Source organism: Schistocerca piceifrons, chromosome 3 (genome assembly GCF_021461385.2).
Source record: "Schistocerca piceifrons isolate TAMUIC-IGC-003096 chromosome 3, iqSchPice1.1, whole genome shotgun sequence".
Taxonomy (NCBI): Eukaryota; Metazoa; Arthropoda; class Insecta; order Orthoptera; family Acrididae; genus Schistocerca; species Schistocerca piceifrons.
In genome coordinates this window covers 406,870,355-406,893,090 of record NC_060140.1, presented here as the reverse complement: position 1 = coordinate 406,893,090, position 22,736 = coordinate 406,870,355, and the positions used below count along the sequence as shown (strand labels likewise).

The 22,736-nt window shown below is 45.9% G+C and overlaps 1 protein-coding gene across 1 annotated transcript in view; it reads right to left on the bottom strand.

Annotated features, from left to right (window-relative positions):
- The window catches only part of LOC124789384 (metabotropic glutamate receptor 4-like), an 876,620-nt gene that overhangs the window by 460,733 nt on the left and 393,151 nt on the right, over positions 1-22,736 (bottom strand). Inside the window, exon 3 of the mRNA XM_047256716.1 lies at positions 12,919-13,063. Coding sequence (XP_047112672.1) covers positions 12,919-13,063 — 145 coding nt within the window. The remainder of the gene's footprint in view (positions 1-12,918; positions 13,064-22,736) is intronic.

Below are 22,736 nucleotides of genomic sequence, written 5' to 3'. Positions count from 1 at the left end.
CTCCGGAACCGTGCGACTGCTACGGTAGCAGGTTCGAATCCTGCCTCGGGCATGGATGTGTGTGATGTCCTTAGGTTAGTTAGGTTTAAGTAGTTCTAAGTTCTAGGGGACTGATGACCACAGCAGTTGAGTCCCATAGTGCTCAGAGCCATTTGAACCATTTTTCACCATATGATTCTTGCTTTGGAAGAGGACAACTGTGTGGAAACCACTGTTTTCATGCAAGGTGGACAACACTTAATGAGCTGCCTCAGCAAAAGATCTGCTTATTGTAACATTTCACGAACATGTTATCTCCTGAGGTTTTCCAGATGCATGGCCTAGAAGATCACCTGGTCTGAATCCATGTGATTTTTGGCTCTGAGGACGTGTAACAGAACGCATTTACCAGGGACACGTTCGGCCTCTACCTAATTTGAAAATAAGTATATAGGAACACGTTGTTCGGGTTCCACCGGAAATGCTGCGAGCAGTGCTGTATCTGGTACTTTTGGGAAGCTAGACGGGCTCAGCCTTGGCCGGCCGACGGCCTGCACAACCCACCCGCGTGTCGTTTGCCACGCCATGGTCGGCCCTGTTTAGAGTCATTTGAGCCAACGATGAGCCATCAGCCAAACATTGTCAAAACTCACAAAGTAAAGGCATCAGTGGAACCTTGGTCCAACGATACTATTGTAGGGTGTATAATAATTATGCGTTATTTATGGTTGTTCAAACAGAGATCTGCCAGAAAAATACGTAAAGACTCAGTATAAGTTAAGTGAAAATTTTAGAGTCTTTGACACGGTAGGCCGCAGTATTCTAAAGCGGCAGCAGTGGAACAAGGAGGCCGATAACCGGTAGGGTCTGCGCAGCAGCAGTCAGCGCTTCGACAGATCGGCGACTGAGCAAACGGGCAATGCTTTCAAGGAGAACACTTCACACATCAGCAGTCAATGCTCCAGGAACTGTCAGCATACTGAACTCATGTATCTGGCGAGGCGGAAAACGACGACAGGGCAATGGCCGACCACGCCAGCATACAGGTAAAACAATGGAAAGCCACCGCGTCTGTCTATGTTGGGCAGTTTCTGACCGACGTGAGAAGCATAGGTCAGCGGCTAGAAACGACATTGGCAAAAACACCGAATAAATACCTCCGACAATGGGCATGAAGCGTTCCTTCAAAGGGAGAAAGAAGATACAAAGAAACGTCGCCGGGATGGGCAGACCGACGTTTAGCCAGCGGACGTCATACTTCGCCACTACGATTTAGCAGCTACGCTGCTCAACAGAAGAAGATGTCGGTACCTCGTGAATAGGTCAACGCACAAGATGCCATCCTAGATGGTACCAGAAAGAAGTTCATATGTTATTTACCCAGGTGGCCGGTGGGGACGAAGGGACTGCGGCCTCACCAAATGGGTCACTGGTGAACCTAGAGGTTGACGAACTCCGCCAGAAGCCGCTTGTTAATAACGCAACGAGCGAGTTCTCAAGGAGAATACCGTGCTGCCGTCGCACTGGGTCACGATACGGTACTGAATGGAAGCTGGCACTCCGCTGCAGCACCAGCCGTCGCCGCATCAGCAGTCACTGGAATCTGCACGCTACGCCTCCGCCCGCACGGCTGCCGCGAGGAGTTCAGCGAGTTAAAACACAATGTATTACTCTGTTTGTTTAAAAGGTCTAATGTGTCAATAAATGTTAGTGGAACCACCAATTAGTCTCTCACACCTCACCCACTGAGCCAAGTAAAACACCCATTCCACGACCCACAAAGTGTCACTTTCCCTCCCGCCACCCCTGAGAAAATAATGACCTTTGCTCCCCTCTGTCACTGACGCTCAATATCTAGTGCGACTAAACCCTGACCCGCTACAATGTTAATGGCTGGGTAAGGGCATACATTTCGTTTTAGTCTCTTCGGTTTCATCGCAATACTATAGTCCACCATGCAGCAAGGGCCTGTAAACTACTGAGGTAGGCAACATGAAAATAGTCGAAAACGAGATACCTCTAGCCTCCGTTACACTTTCTCACATATCCAGCTCACCATTGCTGAAAAAAAGCTCTTATTTGTTACGGTGAGGTCGTCAGGAAGTAGCTTCCGAAATCATTTAACCATGGTTTAAAGGAAAGAATCTTTATGTTCAGATTTTCTTTGTATCACACTAATAAAATATATTCCAGATCGTTTTTTCCTTTCCTCAGCACCTACAACAGTTCAGAATCAGAATCCTATTCACAGGTCTACAAATTCTGTTTGTATCAACCATCAGCTGGACCAATCCAAGATTAGCTTGCCTTAAAAGGGGAATGTTTAATGTTCCACTCGCCATGCGATTTTTGAATGCGAGCGGCCCACACACTCGCTAAACCGGAACGGATGAAGCAAGTAGTGTTCTCACGGAAGTTCAGTTTTATACTATGCGAATCAAGTATGGTCAAAGTCCCTCTCGTAGTAAATCAAAGCCCCGTTGCATGTAGGTATTGGTGGCTCATGGCCACGGCTACAGCTCAGCTACCGTCACGCGCGAATATATGGCGCTGCTTCCACAGAATGACATTCCATGATCAACTGCGACACACTGCTTCTCAATACGCACCTGGAACTGCTAATATACCCTCGCTGCTGACGAAAAACGAAACGCTTTCATTTTGCCCGCCAACGGATCCAAATATGTGCTTGAAAAGCACGCATCGTTCCGCACTATTTGCGATCATCCAGTGACGGAAAAAAATCGCAACACCGAAAAATAATTAATATATAGTAATCAAATTTAAGGAATACATTTGTTTAGATAACAGAAGTAAGTGATTTACGTTGCAAAATCAAAGCGTGAGTAAGCAATTGCAAATGTGAAATGATGGAACGTTAATAACCGATGTATCCGCCACAATGTTGGATCCAGTTATGCAAACGTGCACGCATTGTGTTGTACAGGTAACGGGTGTCTGTTTATGGGATGGAGTTCCATGCCTGTTACACGTAGTCGGTCTATACAGAGACGTTGATGTTTTTTGTGGATGACGTGAAGGTGTCGTCCACATGTGCTCGATTGGAGAGAGACGAGCTGTTTGAGAAGCCCAAGGCAACATGTCGACACACTGTAGAACACGTTGGTTATAATAACAGTATGTAGGCGAGCGTTACCCGTTGGAAACACGCTGGAATGCTGCTCATGAATCGGCTTACCACACCTGCAGTGTCCTCAGCATGGAGTGGTAACACCTGTCTCATGGACAATCGATTCTACTGAAGAGACAGATTGTAGGCGAAGCTGTGTAATCTTGTTAGTAGTAAACTCTTAAAAAAAATTCTGGATTAGATGCTTTTACGCTTTTTGGTTTCCAAATCGATGTCTAGGTGAACTAAGTTTCAGTCGCAGTTCCATTCAAAGAACATGATAAGTTATGTGTACAATATCAACACCTGGTTGAATATACACTAGACTGTGCAACAGGGTTTCAAGCCCACATATATTTCATGTCATCAGCAGTATCTTAGTCTTGAAGAGATTATCCACTGACTTTCACCATGTGCAATCAAGCTGAATGGAAATGTATAGATTACAAAATATTGGAGTAATATTTAGCCATGTGCAATGCATATAGTAGGAGTGAAGAAGCCAAAAGGATCAATTATAATATGTAGCTATTTTAAGTCTACCATTAATGCTCGGGCTAATATATCTTTATCGATTCTCTAGGCCAGAGGAATTGTCTGCAAAATTGTCTCTTAGGGATTTATGTTTCTAAAACTGGTTTCACTGACATCCATTTCTAATTCTCTGTAGATGATAACAAAAATCTATTTTTAATGATAAATGCGAGATTAATATATATATATATATACACCACTTCTTTACTCTTATCCTAAAGAAAGAGAGTCGCTGTGAAAGATGAGTTTGAAATTATGTTTGTTGAAAAGCATCCTACACTGCTTTTATTTATTATATACATTTTATAAGTTAAGAATTAGTTATTGTTGATCACATGTATTAGCCACAAGGAAACATTGTGTAGGTCATGTAAAATAAAGGAATAAAACCGAAAAAATGGTTAAAAATGGTTCTGAGCGCTATGGGACTTAACTTCTGAGGTCATCAGTCCCCTAGAACTTAGAACTACTTAAACCTAACTAATCGAAGGACATTACACACATCCATGCCCGAGGCAGGATTCGAACCTGCAACCACAGCGTTCGCGCGGTTCCAGACTGCAGCGCCTAGAACCGCGCGGCCACCCCGGCCGGCGATAAAACCGAAAAATTGTCATTGAAATGACACTGATATGGAACACCACACGTGCACATCATCATTCCAGTCACAGAAACGTTTGTCATTTTAATACGTTAATGTTATTTCAATCGTACCACTGTTGACAAACTGCATCTTGTTGTCCCGTATCTGAAGATGACCTGCAGAGCAGATTGAAAATGATAGACACTAATAAAAGAAACTGCAATGAAGGCGGTGTTTTTTCAGTTATTGTAACATCTGAGATCACAGTTCCTATGACACGGCAACAGTTACGAAATTTGTCATTATGTCACAAACATTTGGCAGCTGCTTGGCCCATAAACCCATCTCTATCCGTGCATCACTGAAGAATCGCACTAAATGAGGTTGCGTAGTGGTAACATAAGCCAGTGGACTCATCTTTGGGAAGGTAGATGGTTATTATCCCCATTCAGCCACCCAGATTTTGGTTTTGTTTTCTTTCTCTAAATCGCTTAACGGAAATATCGGCTGTTTCTTTTGAAAAACTTGTAATCCATCAATAATGACTTTAAAATCTAATTTTCCATTTTTCTTTGGAAGAGTCGCTAAAGTTTGAAATTACGTCATGGAAACTTGTGACATATAAACAAATAATGTGTGAACGAATGGTCTCAAAGCGATATAAACTAACGAAGTAACCTCTAACGTCCATTGGCATTGAGGGATTAAAAGCTCACAGGGTTTTGGATGAGTTCCCATAGACCATGTCAAGTGGTGACTGTCGTGTGGCTGCTGCTGCTGCTATTCTTAAAAGGCTGTGCGTCTGCCCGTGACATCACTTGTGATCAATCCATCGCTGTACAAGGTGAGTTGTTCGTTGGCGCCCACCTCTACCAATTCAACTTTCAGTTGGCCGATCCCCTAACTGTTCCTAGCTGCCGTCTCTACTAAGGGCATTATTAGAAATTTATATCTCTATGATACTTTCAGAATGCTGTCCCAAATATCTACATCCATTCAAAGATAGCTATCACTTCAGTTTGGTGACTGTTTTCGGTGCGCCGGCCGCGTTGGTCCCGCGGTTCTAGGCGCTCAGTCCGGAGCCGCGCGACTGCTACGGTCGCAGGTTCGAATCCTGCCTCGGGCATGGATGTGTGTGATGTCCTTAGGTTAGTTAGGTTTAAGTAGTTCTAAGTTCTAGGGGACTGATGACCACAGATGTTAAGTCACATAGTGCTCAGAGCCATTTTTTTGTTTTCGGTGGATATTTCACTACTGTTGATTTCTCTGGACGCAGTAGATGGAAAACACCTCGTGGTCTATACGGCCCTGGTCAGTAGTGCACAGGTTCGTCTAACTTAAAATTAACCGCACCCACACATTACTAAAGGAATTCCTGGCATCCTGAGACTAACAGCATCTTTCACATGCCTGATATCAAATTTTTGCTGGGAGCCGTGAAGACTGAACCTACTTTGCGCCTATCCAGGAGCCGACTAATCCTACCTGTGACTGAACTACAATACAAAATGGCAAAAACGAAATTGTCGCGCCTTTGAAACTTCAGTATGGAGACGTGGTGACAGTACCTGAGGGAAACAATGAAGACGTCCTGTACAGTTTTAATATAAAAGAATTTGTCTTTAAGACGAGAATCACACTATCAGTGCCGGCCGGGGTGGCCGAGCGGTTCTAGGCGCTTCAGTCTGGAACCGCGCGACCACTACGGTCACAGGTTCGAATCCTGCCTCGGGCCTGGAAGTGTGTGATGTCCTTATGTTAGTTAGGTTTAAGTAGTTCTAAGTTCTATGGAACTGATGACCTCAGATGTTAAGTTCCATAGTGCACAGTGCCATTTGAACAATTTTTAAACACTATCAATCTATTTGCACATGCAGGGGGGCTGCTTTCAAATGAAGCAGCAGACTATTTAGAAAGCAGATCTAAGATTTCCAGAGTCTTCAAAATGTTTAGAAAACTATCTCCTCAATTCTCTCAAGGTCACGATGAATTCTTCTGACCTATCTTTTTCTTCAACGTCAGTGACCTTAGTGAACTGGACTGTGTTTCTTATCTGAATGTGTCTTTTATGCAAAGCAGTTTTTCAAATGCGTCATCAAATTAGAAATTCGTTGTTTCTCAACTTACTGTGTCTTACTGTGGGCAGTGTGGCGTCAAGTGCACTCAAAATGTGGGGTCTGCAATCCATTTGGGATTTCTAATTTTCGTTCTTGCATTCTTTGTTCCTTTATAAATTCATTTGTACTTTGTAGTAAAGTGTAATGTCTCGATACTCTTCGTTTAATTCCATCGAATGCTGTTGCAACTGACAGTGGAATCGTTCGTACGAGTTCAGTAAATGCCACACAGCAATACTTAATGAAATGTCGCACTGCACCGAATGCTTCCGAGATGGACCGAGCAAAGCCGAGACAGTCCGAACTTCGGCCCACATGCAGATGACTAGTTGTTTGACAAGCCGTGGCAAGCCCTGGTCTAAATTATGGTGTTGTCAACATTGCGATAGTCTGTTGGGAATATAATCCTTTAATTCGTAAATTTCAGTTTTTCGGATGCTTTCCGAAACATTGATTACTCTGAACTCCGGTTTTAAAATGAGGGACTCTGTGGCATCTTAGATATGTGGTTTGCGGAAAATTTATACGTGGCCGTGGGCGACATGGGGGTAACAAAATACAACCACATCCGAAAAACGAACTTAGATCCACACCTGGTGTTGGGTGGTGTAGACTTTCCATAGAAGACGAAATGTGTAAAGGGCCAATAACAAAAATAACGATTTTGATAAAAATTTTAACTACTGTACTTTGTTAGTGTGGACTGTTGTATGTTCCTGTAGACGTTATGTAAAAGATTAGTTTCTTACGAGAATCCTTTCCTGCTTTGCATGAATTCTGGCTTCCAATTCTTCAGAGTTTGCGAGTTTTCTATGCCATATAAAAGTAAGTAATAAGCGTTGTGACAGTCCATTAATGGCTTTAGACACAGTCGCGTGCGGCGAGGAGCACGTAGCTAGCCTACCCGAGGCAGCTCTGACTCTACCCCTGCCCCCTACCTCGATGCGCCGAAGGTAACGCGTTTTTCAGTATCGACTCCGGTGGTGGCGGCAGGGGCGTGTGACGGCACGGCTGTGATTTACAACGACGCTGCCCACGGCGCTGGAAAACTCTCTATTCCCGCAGCAGATTTATGAAGAACGATGGCTCCGTCGCGAGCGTCTCTGCTATGCCGTCGTAGAAGCCCCTCCCCCACCTCCATCCCCCCACCACTCCATGCCACTAGATGATGTACTGAACCACCCCTTCCCTCTCCGCCGTCTTGGCAACCCCTGCAGATGCTCTTATGAGGGATTTTCGCCGTCAGTCCGCCCGTCGCTCAGCAGTTTCACCCTCTGTGCAAGATGAAATGTGTTATTGGAGGAACTGTTCTTTACTTTTTCGGTAGCCATCGAAAACAGATTAAACAACGCTGTCTGTTACTTATTGCCAACTAATAAAATTAAATTCTTAAAAGGCATCTTCTCATTAACATCTTCTTCGTTACACTTCAAAAAAAAGTGTGTGAATTTCTAAGGGTGCTGAGAATTTTTCCGGGTTGTATGGCCGTGGTCCATGGAACTCTTCAATCCCTGACGTTTCGTCCAAGGCTACATTGGACATCTTCGGAGGTGCTCCTGCTTGTGCTGAGTCTTGCCGACTGACGAGTCGGACGTCGAAGAGCGGACAACGATAGGACACAGCGATGGAAGAACACCGTTTCTCTACCCTTCATTAAAAAAGTGACGGATCAAATGGGCAATATTCTAAGGAAACATGATGTTCGATCGATTTTCAGAACAACTAAGAACATAGGCCAAGCACTTCGTTCCGTTAAGGATAAACATCCCCCTCCCTCTGCAAATGGTGTATATAAGATTCCGTGGCAAGGTCTACATTGGAACTACATAGAGAAGTGTGAATACACGGTTAGAGGAACATAGAAGTCTTTGCCAACTAGGGAAAACAGACAAATCAGCCGTGGCGGAACATGCTCTTCAATCAGGTGATCTCGTTGTGAAATTTTCGGAAACTGAAGTTTTATGAACTATGACGAACTATTATCCACGGCTATATAAAGAAGCCATCGAAATCTATAAACATGAGGATAATTTTAACAGAAAAGAAGAAGCCATGAAACTCAGTGATACATGGACTGTGGCGCTACAGAATCGATGAGAAGATTTTTTCTTTGACGTACTATAATCGATAGTGAAAAAACTTTATTTTTGGCAAGATTTATCTCTGCTATCACGTGAAATCCAGAACACGCCCACTTTCCACGGTATTTAGGCCGCTCTTCGACGTCCGACTCGTCAGTCGGCAAGACTCAGCACAACCAGGAGCACCTCCGAAGATGTCCAACGTAGCTTTGGACGAAACGTCAGGGATTGAAGAGTTCCATCGACCACGTCCATACAACCAGGAAAAATTCTCAGCAGCTGAAACATCCTGTCATGAAAGCCTTCATTGTATGAATTTCTAAGGGATCAACTGAGGTCATCGGTCCCTAGACTTACACATTACTTAAACTTACTTAAACTAACTTATACTAAGAATAACACACACACACACCCATGCCCGAGGCAGGACTCGAACCTCCGGCGGGAAGGGCCGCGCAGTCAGTGACATGGCGCCTCTAACCGCACGGCCATTCCGCGCGGCTATACTTTTAAGTTCATTTACTCTGACAGCCTCAGACCATATATCTTCGGTCTTTCTGTGGCTGGAGAGAAAGGCTGCAAGGGTCTCTTTCGAATTTGTCTGTTCTTTAAGTGATTTTAGTAGAGCCTTGTGAACCAGATGTATCTTCAGTGTGAAGAAAGGGGAGCTGGGTTATTGTGCAGAATGGATAATCTGTGCATTCCAAATCTAGTGTTCGAGAGAAAAATTATGACTTACTTTTGTTACTGCCTTCTCTGATCCCTGTTAGTAACAGTCGGAAACAAGAAGACAGTCGTCGTTTGACTTGTGGAATGCTTGAGTGTGAGACAAATAAAGCTGGTCAATTTCTTGTTTTTTTTTTCAGTAAACAGAAAATATGAAGATAAGATTTCGAAGGTTACGAGCCATCTCGCTTGCCTCCTTCAATTAATAAGCTAACATTATCTGCTCCTTTTTATGGCTGGAGATATGCGGGACACATGATTCTCATCAGTTAATTTAACTCTGATGGATTCGAAGTATTGTATTTAGTAAAAACAGCAGGGGTTGTTTGTCTGAACTTATGTAGATTTGGCCAGGGGAATTCATGGGAACCTTGCAGTTCGTTTCCCCAGGAATTGGTGAACGGCCAAGACATCCAACACGAGGATAACGGGGCAGACCACTCGCCACTCAAAGGATTAAGTTCCTGGCTTAGGCGATTGTTAGGCACTCGAGTAAGGCTTGCGGTATTCTCGTATCACTCGAAGAAGGACGGGAATTTCGGTGTTGGGGCTAGCTGGTTTAGGTCCAGAGCTGGCCCGCCACCTGACAACATCTGGAAAGAACTCACTGTTCTTGAAGAGGCCAGGAGTGCTGCTGCGGAAACAGAACATGGTGGCGTTCCCGTCTCGTTCACTCGGCGTGCTGGAAATCCCAACTTGTATAAACGACGTTTTGATTTACGAACTTCATGATGAAGTAGCTGCGGGTCAGCTTTAATCAAATGGCTCTGAGCACTATGGGACTCAACAGCTATGGTCATCAGTCCCCTAGAACCTAGAACTACTTAAACCTAACTAACCTAAGGACAGCACACAACACCCAGTCATCGCGAGGCAGAGAAAATCCCTGACCCCGCCGGGAATCGAACCCGGGAACCCGGGTCAGCTTTAATCAGTAGAACGAAAAATTCGTCCTAAGTTCCAAAAAAAGTAAAATTTGCAACTTTGGACTGGTTTTTCGTTCTACTAACGTTCTGATTCCGCTATCACCAATTAACATCAGACGCATATTTCTGCAACAAACTTTGAGAGGAGAGTGAGTCCTTATTGGCCATCTATTTGATACATTCTATGATGGCAAATTATTTAACATAACATCAGACGCATATTTGTACAACAAACTCAGACGCATATTTCTACAACAAACTTTTGATAGTAGAGTGAGCCCTTATTGACCCTCTATTTGATACATTCTATTATGGCAAATTATTTAACATTGTAATTTCACGCCACTGGACAGAAGTAAATAACGTTTTGCGAGATTGGTGCTTCCTGCCTTGCCTGCTAAAACTGGGTGTTAGTTGCAGGGACGCATGGTCGGAAACACTCTTGGATCGATCGTCTTAGAGGTGACTTCATGTGCTCGATCGCTGAGATTGTGTTCTGCGCTGGGACGTTGTTCTAACGGCTTAGCGCAGTCCTTAGATTCCAGGCTGTTGCAGATCTCGTGCTAACTCTTCTCTTCAGGCCCATCGAGACGGCAAGAGATTAGTGAGCATAATGTGCAACACTGGGTCGTTACGTGGGTGTTAACCATTTTATAAAGGTGCACCTACTTCACTGTGCTGTTAGATACCAATAACAAATATAGGTTCTTTTCGTTGTAGTTTGGACGACCAACAACTACATGATATTAACAAAAAATGTTCAAATGTGTGCGAAATCTTCTGGTACTTAACTGCTAAGGTCATCAGTCCCTAAGCTTACACACTATTTAACCTAAATTATTCTAAACACAAACACACACACCCACACAGCCATGCCCGAGGGAGGACTCGAACCTCCGCCGGGATCAGCTGCACAGTCCATGACTGTAGCGCCCTAGACCGCTCGGCTAATCCCGCGCGGCTCTGATTAACAGATTTGTATTGTTAATCCGTTGGATTTCTTGTGTGGAAAAGCGAACTTTTTTAAATAAATTACCGGTTTATTTTGACTTGAATTTCATTTGTGTTACGTAGTGCTCCCTCCATCTCGTTTTCATTATCAATTTTTAAAAAATATGGTTATTAATTGATATTATAGCAATTCCTCACCTTTCGATCTCATGTTATCGTCAAATTTCCGGTAGCGTATTTCGATTGTGTTAAGTTTATCAACATTAGGTCTAAAGAGGTGTGTCAGAGTCTATATAGTCTCTGATTCCAGTATGTTGTTGTTGTTGTGGTATTCAGTCCTGAGACTGGTTTGATGCAGCTGTCCATGCTACTCTATCCTGTGCAAGCTTCTTCATCTCCCAGTACTTCCTGCAACCTACATCCTTCTGAATCTGCTTAGTGTATTCATCTCTTGGTCTCCCTCTACGATTTTTACCCTCCACGCTGCCCTCCAACGCTAAATTTGTGATCCCTTGATGTCTCAGAACATGTCCTACCAACCGGTCCCTTCTTCTTGTCAAGTTGTGCCACAAACTCCTCTTCCCCAATTCTATTCAATACCTCCTCATTAGTTATGTGATCTACCCATCTAGTCCTCAGCATTCTTCTGTAGCACCACATTTCGAAAGCTTCTATTCTCTTCTTGTCCAAACTATTTATCATCCATGTTTCACTTCCATACATGGCTACACTCCATACAAATACTTTCAGAAATGAATTCCTGACACTTAAATCAATACTAGATGTTAACAAATTTCTCTTCTTCAGAAACGCTTTCCTTGCCATTGCCAGTCTACATTTTATATCCTCTCTACTTCGACCATCATCAGTTATTTTGCTCCCCAAATAGCAAAACTCCTTTACTACTTTAAGTGTGTCATTTCCTAATCTAATTCCCTCAGCGTCACCCGACTTAATTAGACTACATTCCATTATCCTCGTTTTGCTTTTGTTGATGTTCATCTTATATCCTCCTTTCAAGAGACTGTCCATTCCGTTCAACTGCTCTTCCAAGTCCTTTGCTGTCTCTGACAGAATTACAATGTCATCGGCGAACCTCAAAGTTTTTATTTCTTCTCCATGGATTTTAATACCTACTACGAATTTGTCTTTTGTTTCCTTTACTCTTTGCTCAATATACAGATTGAATAACATCGGGGATAGCCTTCAACCCTGTCCAACTCCCTTCCCAACCATTGCTTCCCTTTCATGTCCCTCGACTCTTATAACTGCCATCTGGTTTCTATACAAATTGTAAACAGCCTTTCGCTCCCTGTATTTTACCCCTGCCACCTTTAGAATTTGAAAGAGAGTATTCCAGTCAACATTGTCAAAAGCTTTCTCTAAGTCTACAAATGCTAGAAACGTAGGTTTGCCTTACCTTAATCTTTCTTCTAAGATAAGTCGTAAGGTCAGTATTGCCTCACACATTCCAAAATTTCTACGCAATCCAAACTGATCTTCCCCGAGGTCGGCTTCTACCAGTTTTTCCAGTAACGATGTCTAAATTCACACACACATGTGGTTTTACAGCTCGCAGAAGTTACTGATTTACATGGTAATCTACGTTCCCATATACTTTCTGCGCATGATTCGGTGTAACCCTCGTATAACTACTGTGACAGTATATTAACTTCTTTCTACGACGACCACTTCTTTCGGTTCTTCCGCAGGTAAAAAATGTGACACCATAGCTGGCAGTCAACTGTCAACCGAAAAAAAGTACTGCAGGATGATAAGAAAGAATTATCTTTGAGAATACCCGGACGAATAAGTTGTGCTGTGTGTTGTTCAATATGTGGCTTGCGCCTTGGGTCACGCGCCTCTGCCATCCACGGTTGAGCACACTCACCCCTGGCTCGCGGCTTGGTGAGCAGCTTGTTGACGATGCTGTCGTAGCCGGCCTCTTCAGCGACGCCCGAGTCCTTCACCAGCTTCTCCTTGACGGCGATGCAGATGTTGTGGCGAGCCAACAGTGTCTCCAGCTCTTCGAACGCCTGTAACAGTAAGGGCATTTATGCGTTACATCTGCTGAACACGAATTACGCCTTAACCCCTGTAGACGAGCTCAACAAATAGCTGATACTCTAGCAGACATATGCTTCTCGAGAGAATCAGCAGCTGAAGTGATATTTAAAATAATTATCATTTATTGTTGAGTCTCAGTTGTACATTTTAAAAAAATTAAATTACGTGTTTCTACCACTCTCTACCACTCTTCAGACCTAAGTAACTGCGTCAGCAAATCACCCTGCCTATTCAGAACTTCTTATCAGAGTACTCTGATACCAAGTTCCGAACCTCGATAAGACTAAAATTCTTAGATCCGAAGATGATCCAGAGTGGTCGAAACATGTCATTTAACTAAAAAAATATGCGCGCCTCAGAGTGAATAATAAATGAGATTCGTTTTAAATTTGTGACGCTTTGTATCCATTGCTGTATTTGTGTAAAGAAGCATTTTTGGGCATTTGGCACACGTCGCAGATTTGCAATACTTCGGGTTGCAAGTAGAGGAAATGACACAGTGCTGTGGTAGTTTACTGAACCACTTCAACAGTTGCAATTTGAGAGTTCTGTATAGCACGAACGCATGTATTTCAGCAGTTGATATTTATTATTATTGATATTTGTTCAAAAATGTTCAAATGTGTGTGAAATCTTGTGGGCCTTAACTGCTAAGGTCATCCTAAACTATCCTAAGGACAAACACACACGCCCATGCCCGAGGGAGGACTCGAACCTCCGGCGGGACCAGCCGCACAGTCCATGACTGCAGCGCCCTAGACCGCTCGTCTAATCCCGCGCGGCTATTGATATTTGGCTGGTAAGTTTAGGTCTTTAAAAACAAAATTATATGATATAAATAGTTTTAGCTATATCTGGATAAAAATTATTATAGCTGACAGTATTCAAAAAAGAGGGAGCCTATTTTTCTAAACGCTACAAATACGTTAACATAGTCACTGACAAAAAGGTGTTGCTTTTGTAGAAAATTAATGCTGCAACATTTCACGGAAAGGAGAAGAACGCGTTATTTAGCCTGCATTAATTGTGAATCTCTCACCCAGCTCAAAGTCCGAAGCGGTTAGAAAAATCCGCAGGTGATTACTGTGTATATGAATGGTAAAAGAATAGACACGCAAAATTACAGACCAATATCCTTAATCTTGGTTTGCTGCAGAATTCTTGAACATTCTCAGTAATAAATTTCCTTGAGGCCAGAAAGCTTCTGTCCACGCATCAGCACGGATTTAAACAGCATTGCTACTGCGAGACTCAGCTTCCCTTTTTCTCTGATGATATCCCGCTCACCATGCATGACGCGCGGTAGACAGCTTCGGTATTCCTAGATTTTAGGAAAGCGTTTGACACGCTGCCCACTGCAGAGTGCTGACCAAGGTCTGAGCTTGAGGAATAGGTTCCAAGATATGGGAGTGGCTCGAAGAATTCTTAAGTAACAGAGCCCAGTACGTGGCACTCGATGGTGAGTGATCTTCAGAGACGAAGCTTTCTTCAGAAATGCCGCAGGGAAGTGCGATAGGATTGCTCTTGTTCTCTATATACATAAATAACATGACGGAGAGGTAAGCAGCAATTTGCGGCTGTTTGCTGAAGGCTATGTGTGTCCACTAGGGTGCCGTCGTTGAGTGACTTAGGAGGAAACAAGAAAACTTAGACAAAATTTCTAGTTGTTGTGATGAATAGGGGCATCCTCTAAAAGTAGAAAAAAACGTAATTTAATGCGAGTGAGTAGGAAAAACGATCCCGTAATTTTCGAACACAGCGTTAGCAGTATGCTGCTTCACACAGTCACGTCGATTACGTACCTAGGCGTAACTTTCTTCAGCATAAAATTCAGTCCTCAGTTGCAAATATGTTTGTATCACGCTTTACCGGTTATGATAAAATTAATTTGTCATCTTCAGAAGCTTAGTATTGGTTTAGCAGATGTCAATATCGTCTTCACAGAAGTATAATGACATGATACGTCCAGAAATGTACATATTATATGTGAATATTGGAAACACAGATTGTCAGTTTACAGTAATTAAACCACGTCTAGAAGTGATTGAGTGTGTAATAACAGCGAAGCCATGCGGAAATCCTTTTTGTAAGCTTCCGGGCCTCACAAGTAATATTACTAGGCCTACTTGCTCGTGTGTGGTTGCAGATACAGAGGACGAGAATCATACGGAAGAACATGACCAATTTCTTCCGTCGTTTTTGAGATTCTATCAATGTACTGACAGTCCATGAATTATGCGAAGAAGAGCTAATTTAGGAAATTCTGGTACTCGTCATAACGGGAGAGATAATGCCCCTCTTAAATAAAGAAGCTTGTAATAAGAAACGTAATCCATCTCTCTTATTTGGCAACGATACTCAGAACATCCTTGATCGTCAGTAATAGAAACTCCTGAAGATAATAGGCCTGTCTTTTAAGACACCAATTATGTATGTTTTATATCAAAAAGCGTAAAGAACAGTAATGGAGTGAGACTGATATTACCAGGTGATGGAAATAAGCGATTTTTTGTATTTCTAAAACTTTAAACAAATTTTATGAAAGCTCTTAATTGTTTTGTTGTCATAAAATACGTTACTTTACAATTGACTGCTAGTTTTGATTGTAAAACAGCCATCTTCAGATATCTCATCTGAAGGTGGTTGTTTAACAACAAAGATTAGTAATCACTTTTATGCGATCAAGACCATTAAAAGTTTTATACAATTTTTTATAGTTTTAAGAATGCAAATATAGAATTTTAATTTTTTTGTATTTATTACTTAAAAGTTCTATCCATAAAACATTAACATTCGTACTATGATACCCCCGCTGGTGGCCACTTACGGCTTACAGCGGTAGCCGGGAGGGTGCTCTTACCTTGCTTAACCTTGGACACCTTGCGAAGAGCCTGGTCGACAACAAAAAGCCTTGCAGGTAACTGTGGACCCACGCAGGGCCTAAGAGAAAACGTCAAGGATGCACAAATAGAGGTCTGTGAATCTTGTCGCTGGCAGCAGCCGTTTCCTGCAGACTTAAAAAATCGAGAACTTGTCTAGAATTCAGGTACCCCCACAGGCAACGGGATGGAGCATAGACTCAGAACGCCAAGAATTCACAGAGGGTGGCGTGCAAAAGTAAAGAACTTAGGAAGGAGTCTGCGTGCTTAAAAAGGATGTTTTGTGGACAGTAAGGAGGCTTTAATTTCTTAGACTTTCCCGGCGATTTTGTGACATCTCGTTGAATCGGGTGTACTGCCGGTGGTCTGCGTTTGTGTAGCTCAATATTTCGACATCGTACCTCGGCGTCTTCATCAGGTGTTTCCTCTGACTGAACGACAGGCTGACCGTGTCCCGTATTTATGTCTGGACGCTGTCTGGCGTTCCCTACGCCTTCCGCTCCCGCTCCGACCGTGTCGGTTGGTCGCCAGATGTTCCGTCTTCCGTCCGCGCCCGCTTCCGCTGTTTCCCACGGTGGTGGCCGTTTTATGGCGTCCCTACTAGGTCCGCGCCCGCCAGGGTGTTCCTAGCAGTGTTGACAGGCTGCGTCTGCTGTTGGTCGTTCCGACTTTCTCCAGCGTCCCTGTCATTCTCCTGCTCTTGTGTTTTGTTCCACTGTTTTTGTAATAGGTCCAAACCGGGTTCCACGCCGTGCTGAGTTGGTATCCAGCTTCCCAGTTTATCATGTTCTCTGTCATCTTGATTTCGATCGATTCAGTGATGACGCTGTCCCAAAATTTTGGGGTCTGAGATAAGATCCTGGTTTCATCATAATTCATGGTGTGCTCAAGTTCCAAGCAATGTTCTGCTATTGCCGATTTAGTGGCTTGTCGTAGCCTGGTACGTCTTTGGTGCTCTTTACATCTTATATTAACGGTCCTGGTGGTCTGGCCAATGTAAGACATACCGCATTCACATGGTATATTGTACATACCAGATTTTCTCAATCCCAGATCATCCTTAACCGTTTCAAGAAGCGCCCTGATCTTGTTTGGTGGGCGGAACACACTCTTGATATTGTGATTTTTCAGTATTCTGCTAATCTTAGCAGATATAGGTCCTGCATACGGTAGAAATGCTACCCTCCTGGTCTCTTCTTGTTCTTCTCTCCCTTAGTATCATGTCGTCTGGAGGGATGTAGCGCCTTGCAAATGTCCCTTGTTGAGTAACACTTACAGTAGGTGTTCTAACTTTGCTGTCAAGCTGTCTGAGTCGGACAGTGTTTTGGCTCGATGAACAAGTGTTCTCAGCACCCCATTCTTCTGTGCCGCATGATGGCAGCTGTCAGCCTGTAGGTATAAATCGGTGTGTGTAGGTTTTCTATACACACTATGGCCTAATGTGCCGTCTGTCTTCCTTTTCAGCAGGACATCAAGGAAAATAAATTGACCATTATTTTCTAGTTGCATTGTGAAGTTAATGCTGGGGTGTCTCGAGTTCAGATGGTCAAGAAACTCGTGCAGTTTTCCCGACCATGTGGATAGATGAGAAACGTGTCATCAACGTACCTATAGAAACAGGTCGGCTTGTAGGCAGTGGTTGTAAGTGCCTCATCCTCGAAGCTCTCCATAAACAGATTTACCACTATCGGAGATAAGGGATTACCCATCGCCACTCCTTCAGTCTGTTCATAAAATTGGCCTCCACATACGAAATAGGTCGATGTTAAGATATGCTTGAAAAGGTGCAACACAGCTCCAAGAAATTTTTCACTGATTAAATCGAATGTGTCCTGAGACACAATATCGAAGCAGACAATGATGTTTTTGTTAAAGATTCGTAGGTTTTTGAGACGTTCCAAGAAGTCTGATGTGTTGCGGATGTGGTGGATGCACTTGCCCACACACGGTGCTAACAGCTTAAGCTGGGTGGCTGTAGGATAGGTGGTTGCACCAATATTGATTACGATAGGACGCAACGGTATACCCTCTTTATGGACCTGGGGCAATCCATATAATCTAAGTGGTACTGGTGCCTTGGCTTTCAGTTACTTGACAACCTTCTCAGGCCCTCCTGTTTCCTTGAGCAGAGCTCTGGTTTTCCTGTCCGCTCTAACGATGGGGTCGTTCTCTAGTGGAGAAGATGAGGACGCTTCTTGGAAAGGTGAAGGATGATCTAGGGTTGAGAAAACTTGATATCTACCATATACCTTGTGAATGCGGTATGTCTTACATTGGCCAGACCACCAGGACCGTTGATATAAATAGCAGAACATTGCTTGGAACTTGAGCACACCATGAATTACGTAAAAACCAGGGTGTTATTTCAGACCCCTAAATTTTGGGACAACGTCATCACTGAATCGATCTAAATCAAGATGACAGAGAACTTGATAAACCGGGAAGCTGGATACCAATTCAGCACGGCGTGTAACCCGGCTTTGGACGTATTACAAAAACAATGGAAAAAAACACAAGACCAGGAGAATGACAGGGGCGCTTGAGAAAGTCGGAATTGTCACCAACAGCAGACGCAGCCTGTCGACAGTGCTAGGAACGCGCCTGGCTGGCGCGGACCTAGTAGGGTACGCCGTGAAACGGCCGCCACCGGGGAACCAGCGGAAGCGGGCGTGGACGGAAGATGGAACATCTAGCGACCAACCGACATGGTCGCAGCGGGAGCGGACGGCGTAGGGAACGCCAGACACCGTCCAAACATAAATACGGGACACGGTCAGCCTGTCGTTCAGAGACCGTCCGGAGAGGAGCTCAGAGATGGCTCACAGTGCTGAACGCACGCCGAAGCGAAGGGTGTGGCTCTGTTGACGGTCCCCTCAGGCCCCTCACCCGAGATGGACCGGCTGTGTGACCTGGAAGTCTAGGTGGCTGATTTCCTGGGACTAGAAGACAAGCGCAGAGTGGCGGATCGTCGCCCGGCGGAGCTTGCTCCGTCGGCGTCCCCATCCGACCCACTGCTTACGACGGACCGGCCAGTGAAGACCCAGAGGGAGGAAGGAAGGGATATGAGACGGCGCTATGCGGCCAATGCCTCGGCAGAGACCGCAAGTAGCGGGGAAGTCGCCGCCTTGTTATACCGGCGGATGCGGCCTGTCCGCTACCTAAGACGTCTCGCTCCGGGAAGACGACAGATGATGAAGACCCAAAAGCACGAGACAAAGCTGATGGATCGGGTAGCTGTAATGCGACTTCGACCTCGGTCGAGGAAACTAGTTGCGGGGGGAGTCGCCGGCCGGGCGGTAATTCTATTACCGGCGGCCACGCCCTGTCCGCAACCTACAGCAACCCGTTCCCAGAAAGGGTACAAGAAGAAACAGAAGCGCACTATTACTATCGCAGCAGGCATGCCCTTCTACACAGTAACACGCGCACTCGTCGTGGGCGGACCAAAGAACACCACTTCCAAGAACAAGACCCACGAAAAGGTACATCGCCCACCGAAGACCCAGTCTCCTTACCTGAAGTCGAGTCACGAAAGCAGATAAAAGACGTCTTCGCGGACACCATTCAACGGACGGCCCAGTTCATGCTGGGGAACGGCTGAAGACGCGGAGGATATGGAACTGGAAGAAAGTCGCACTAGGAAGTGCCCGGCAGAAACGAGTCCGGAAAGCTACCGGAAACGTGCGACTACCGCCGCTCCCACCACCGCACCGACACTGCAAACACGAAGAAAGGCGTCGTCGAAAGGAGAAAGGCGTCGTCGAAAGGGTGCAAATCCCTGAGACGACCACTGACGCGGATAGGTTTCAAATACTCAAACGCAAGAAGATTGGAAGAGCTATACACTTGGCCACTGCTGCAGGCGTGGTCGTTAAAAAGGGTTTGCTGGGCTCTAAGGGAAGGAGGAGGAGACAGCAGACTAGCAGCAGAGAAGCAAGGGGCCCCCGCCACCACCCATCATGGTGAAATGGCTGGGCTCCTTTAAAGAAGTAGAACAAGCGATCCTCGCGGTAATCAAGAACTACTACGAAGACAGCAAGTCACATATGTACAGAATCGTGACGCGAACTACGGAAGACTACAAAAGCGGTACTGACCTCGTTGACAGCCGTGGTCTAAACTGGTTCACGTACTCGTCGGAACCTACAAAGACGCTGAAAGTAGTCTTCCGCCGCCTGACCTTCAGTATGGACCCCCATTACCTGAACGAGCTTCTTGAGGCCAAAGGACACACCGTAAGGACGGTATCCCGGATGAAGTCGCCGAAAGACAACGCAGACACACCGCTCTTCCACGTCATACTGGATGACACACCGGAGCATAGGAGGATCTTTCAAGAAACGAGAGTGGGTAGAATCAGCGGCGTCACAGTTTAAAAACTGAGAAGGCGCAGACGCCCGCTTCAATGCTTCAAGTGCCAGAGAATTGACCACCTGGCAAAATATTGCAAAATGTCCCCACGCTGCGTAAAGTGTGCTGGGGAGCACGTGAGGCGGGAGTGTCCGTTCCCGATCAAGAAGACACCCACGTGCTGCAACTACAAAACCTACAAAAAAGCAGCTGCAGAAGGGCGGCAGGCACCATCGAGGAGAGTTCAGCCGGGAAGAAACTACGCTACTGCAGCATCAGCGGCGACCGCCGCAGTGGAGCGTGGAAAACGCCTGCATGACCCACACAGCAACACGCTCAACAGGCGCGGCAGGCAATGCGGCCTAGCCGCGCAGCGGAAGGCGTTTCTCGACCGCCACGAGAGGAGCATTAGACGCCGGGCAGGGCCGACCGGATACGTGGGCGCTGAGGAGGAGGCCGCCACATCGCGACCATCCACCACCTACGCCAGCCCGACCACCTCCGACCGCTGTAACCACCGAGGCCGTAGAACTACGAGAGATGCTGCGAAAGTTGAAACAGCAGATGATCGTGTCTTCCCTGATTGTGGCCAACCAGGCCAACACCACAAGAGAAGCCGACAACACCCATGATGCCTAATCACGTGATAGGTCTCACCGTCTGCGTATGAAACGCAAACAGCATAAGACATCAGGAGGGCGAATTTAGGCAGTTTTTACACGACGAGGCCGTGGGTGTGCCTCGTAAGTGAGACGTGGCTAAAGCCCGGCGTAAACACGAGGGCCCCTAACTTCAGGTGCTATCGTGACTATAGACCAACAGCACGTGGCCGAACTGCGGTCTACGTAAGAAGAACACTGCGACACTACCAAATCCAGTTACCAGAGCTGACGCAACTAGAAGCAACAGGCGTCGCAGTCAGCACTTCAGAGGGTCAAGTGACCTTCATCACCGCGTAACGGAAGCCTAAAGAACTCCTACAACAACAGGACTTCGAGACGCTGTTGTCAATGCGCAGCAACACGTTTATCGGTGGCGACTTCAACGTCAAGCACCCGGAGTGGAACTCGAGGGTAACCACAACCAGCGGCAGGAGGTTTCTTAAGGTGGCCACAGATAATGAGGCGATAGTGCTGGTGCCATACGACCCTATAACTATCCCAAGAGAGGCCTGGATGTCCTGGACATCGCGGTCATGAAAGGGGTGACCCATGACGCAGTCGCAACGAGACATGTGGCCCTGTCCTCAGATAACGTGTCAGTGATCTTCGATCTGAGCACGGACGGGGCCGCACTACCTGAAGGACGCAAGACCTACTTCGACTGGGAACACTTCCGGGTGCACCTGTGAGAGACACTCACCGCGGTACCAGATCCTGATGTTGATGGTGTGGACACCACACTCGTAGCGTTCACGCATCTCACGATCAGCGCGACTGATGTAGCAACGCAGTACAGACGTCAGAAGGTGCAGGATTTCTCCCGCCAGCTACCGCCGGACATCCTGCAGATGATCCAGGAGAAGAACCAGCTGGTCCGAGAGTGGCACGTCACCCGCCAGGCGGCGAAGAAAAAACGGACCAACAGAATGCCCCGCGCCATACAGTACGTGGCCGCGGAACACAGGAACAGGGACTGGGCTGGGAGAATAGCGACACTGAACATCGCAGACGGCACTGCTTGGCAAGCAACCAAGCAGTTCCTTCGCAGGAGGCAACGAATCCCGCCGCTACGCGTCGGACAGCATACAGTGGCCGAGCCTGACGCCAAAGCTGTGGTACTGGCCGATACCTTCACGGCCAACTTCACGCTAGTTGAAGAAGAAGTAGATAACGACCGTATCCGAATGGTGGAAGGTAGGCTCCGTGTATACCTCGCGGCAGAAGATCCTGAGGACTTCATCGAACCCACAACGGAAGACCGTATCCGAATGGTGGAAGGTGGGCTCCGTGTGTACCTCGCGGCAGAAGATCCTGAGGATTTCATCGAACCCACAACGGATGAAGAGGTTGAACGGCAGCTACTGCACCTCGACCCCCGCAAAGCGGGTGGGTGCGATAACGTTGCCGGCGCAATCCTGAAGGAGGTCCCCCCAGAGACTGTGAAACTACTCACGAAAATGTTCAACGCCATCCTTAGTACCGGGCACTACCCCTCCACCTGGAAACATGCGGAGGTAGTGGTGATCCCTAAGACTGGCAAAGACAGCAGGCTGGCGCAAAATTATCGGCCCATCAGCCTACTATCTACAGTCTCAAAGGTATTTGAGTGAATCTATGTCAGAAGACTGCGCCGTCACGTCGGAGAAGAAGGCCTGCTTCCCGACGAGCAGTTCGGCTTCAGGAAGGGGCGCTGGACAACACATCACCTGCTGCGACTAGTGGAGTAGTCGATGGGGACGCTGGAGAAGAGT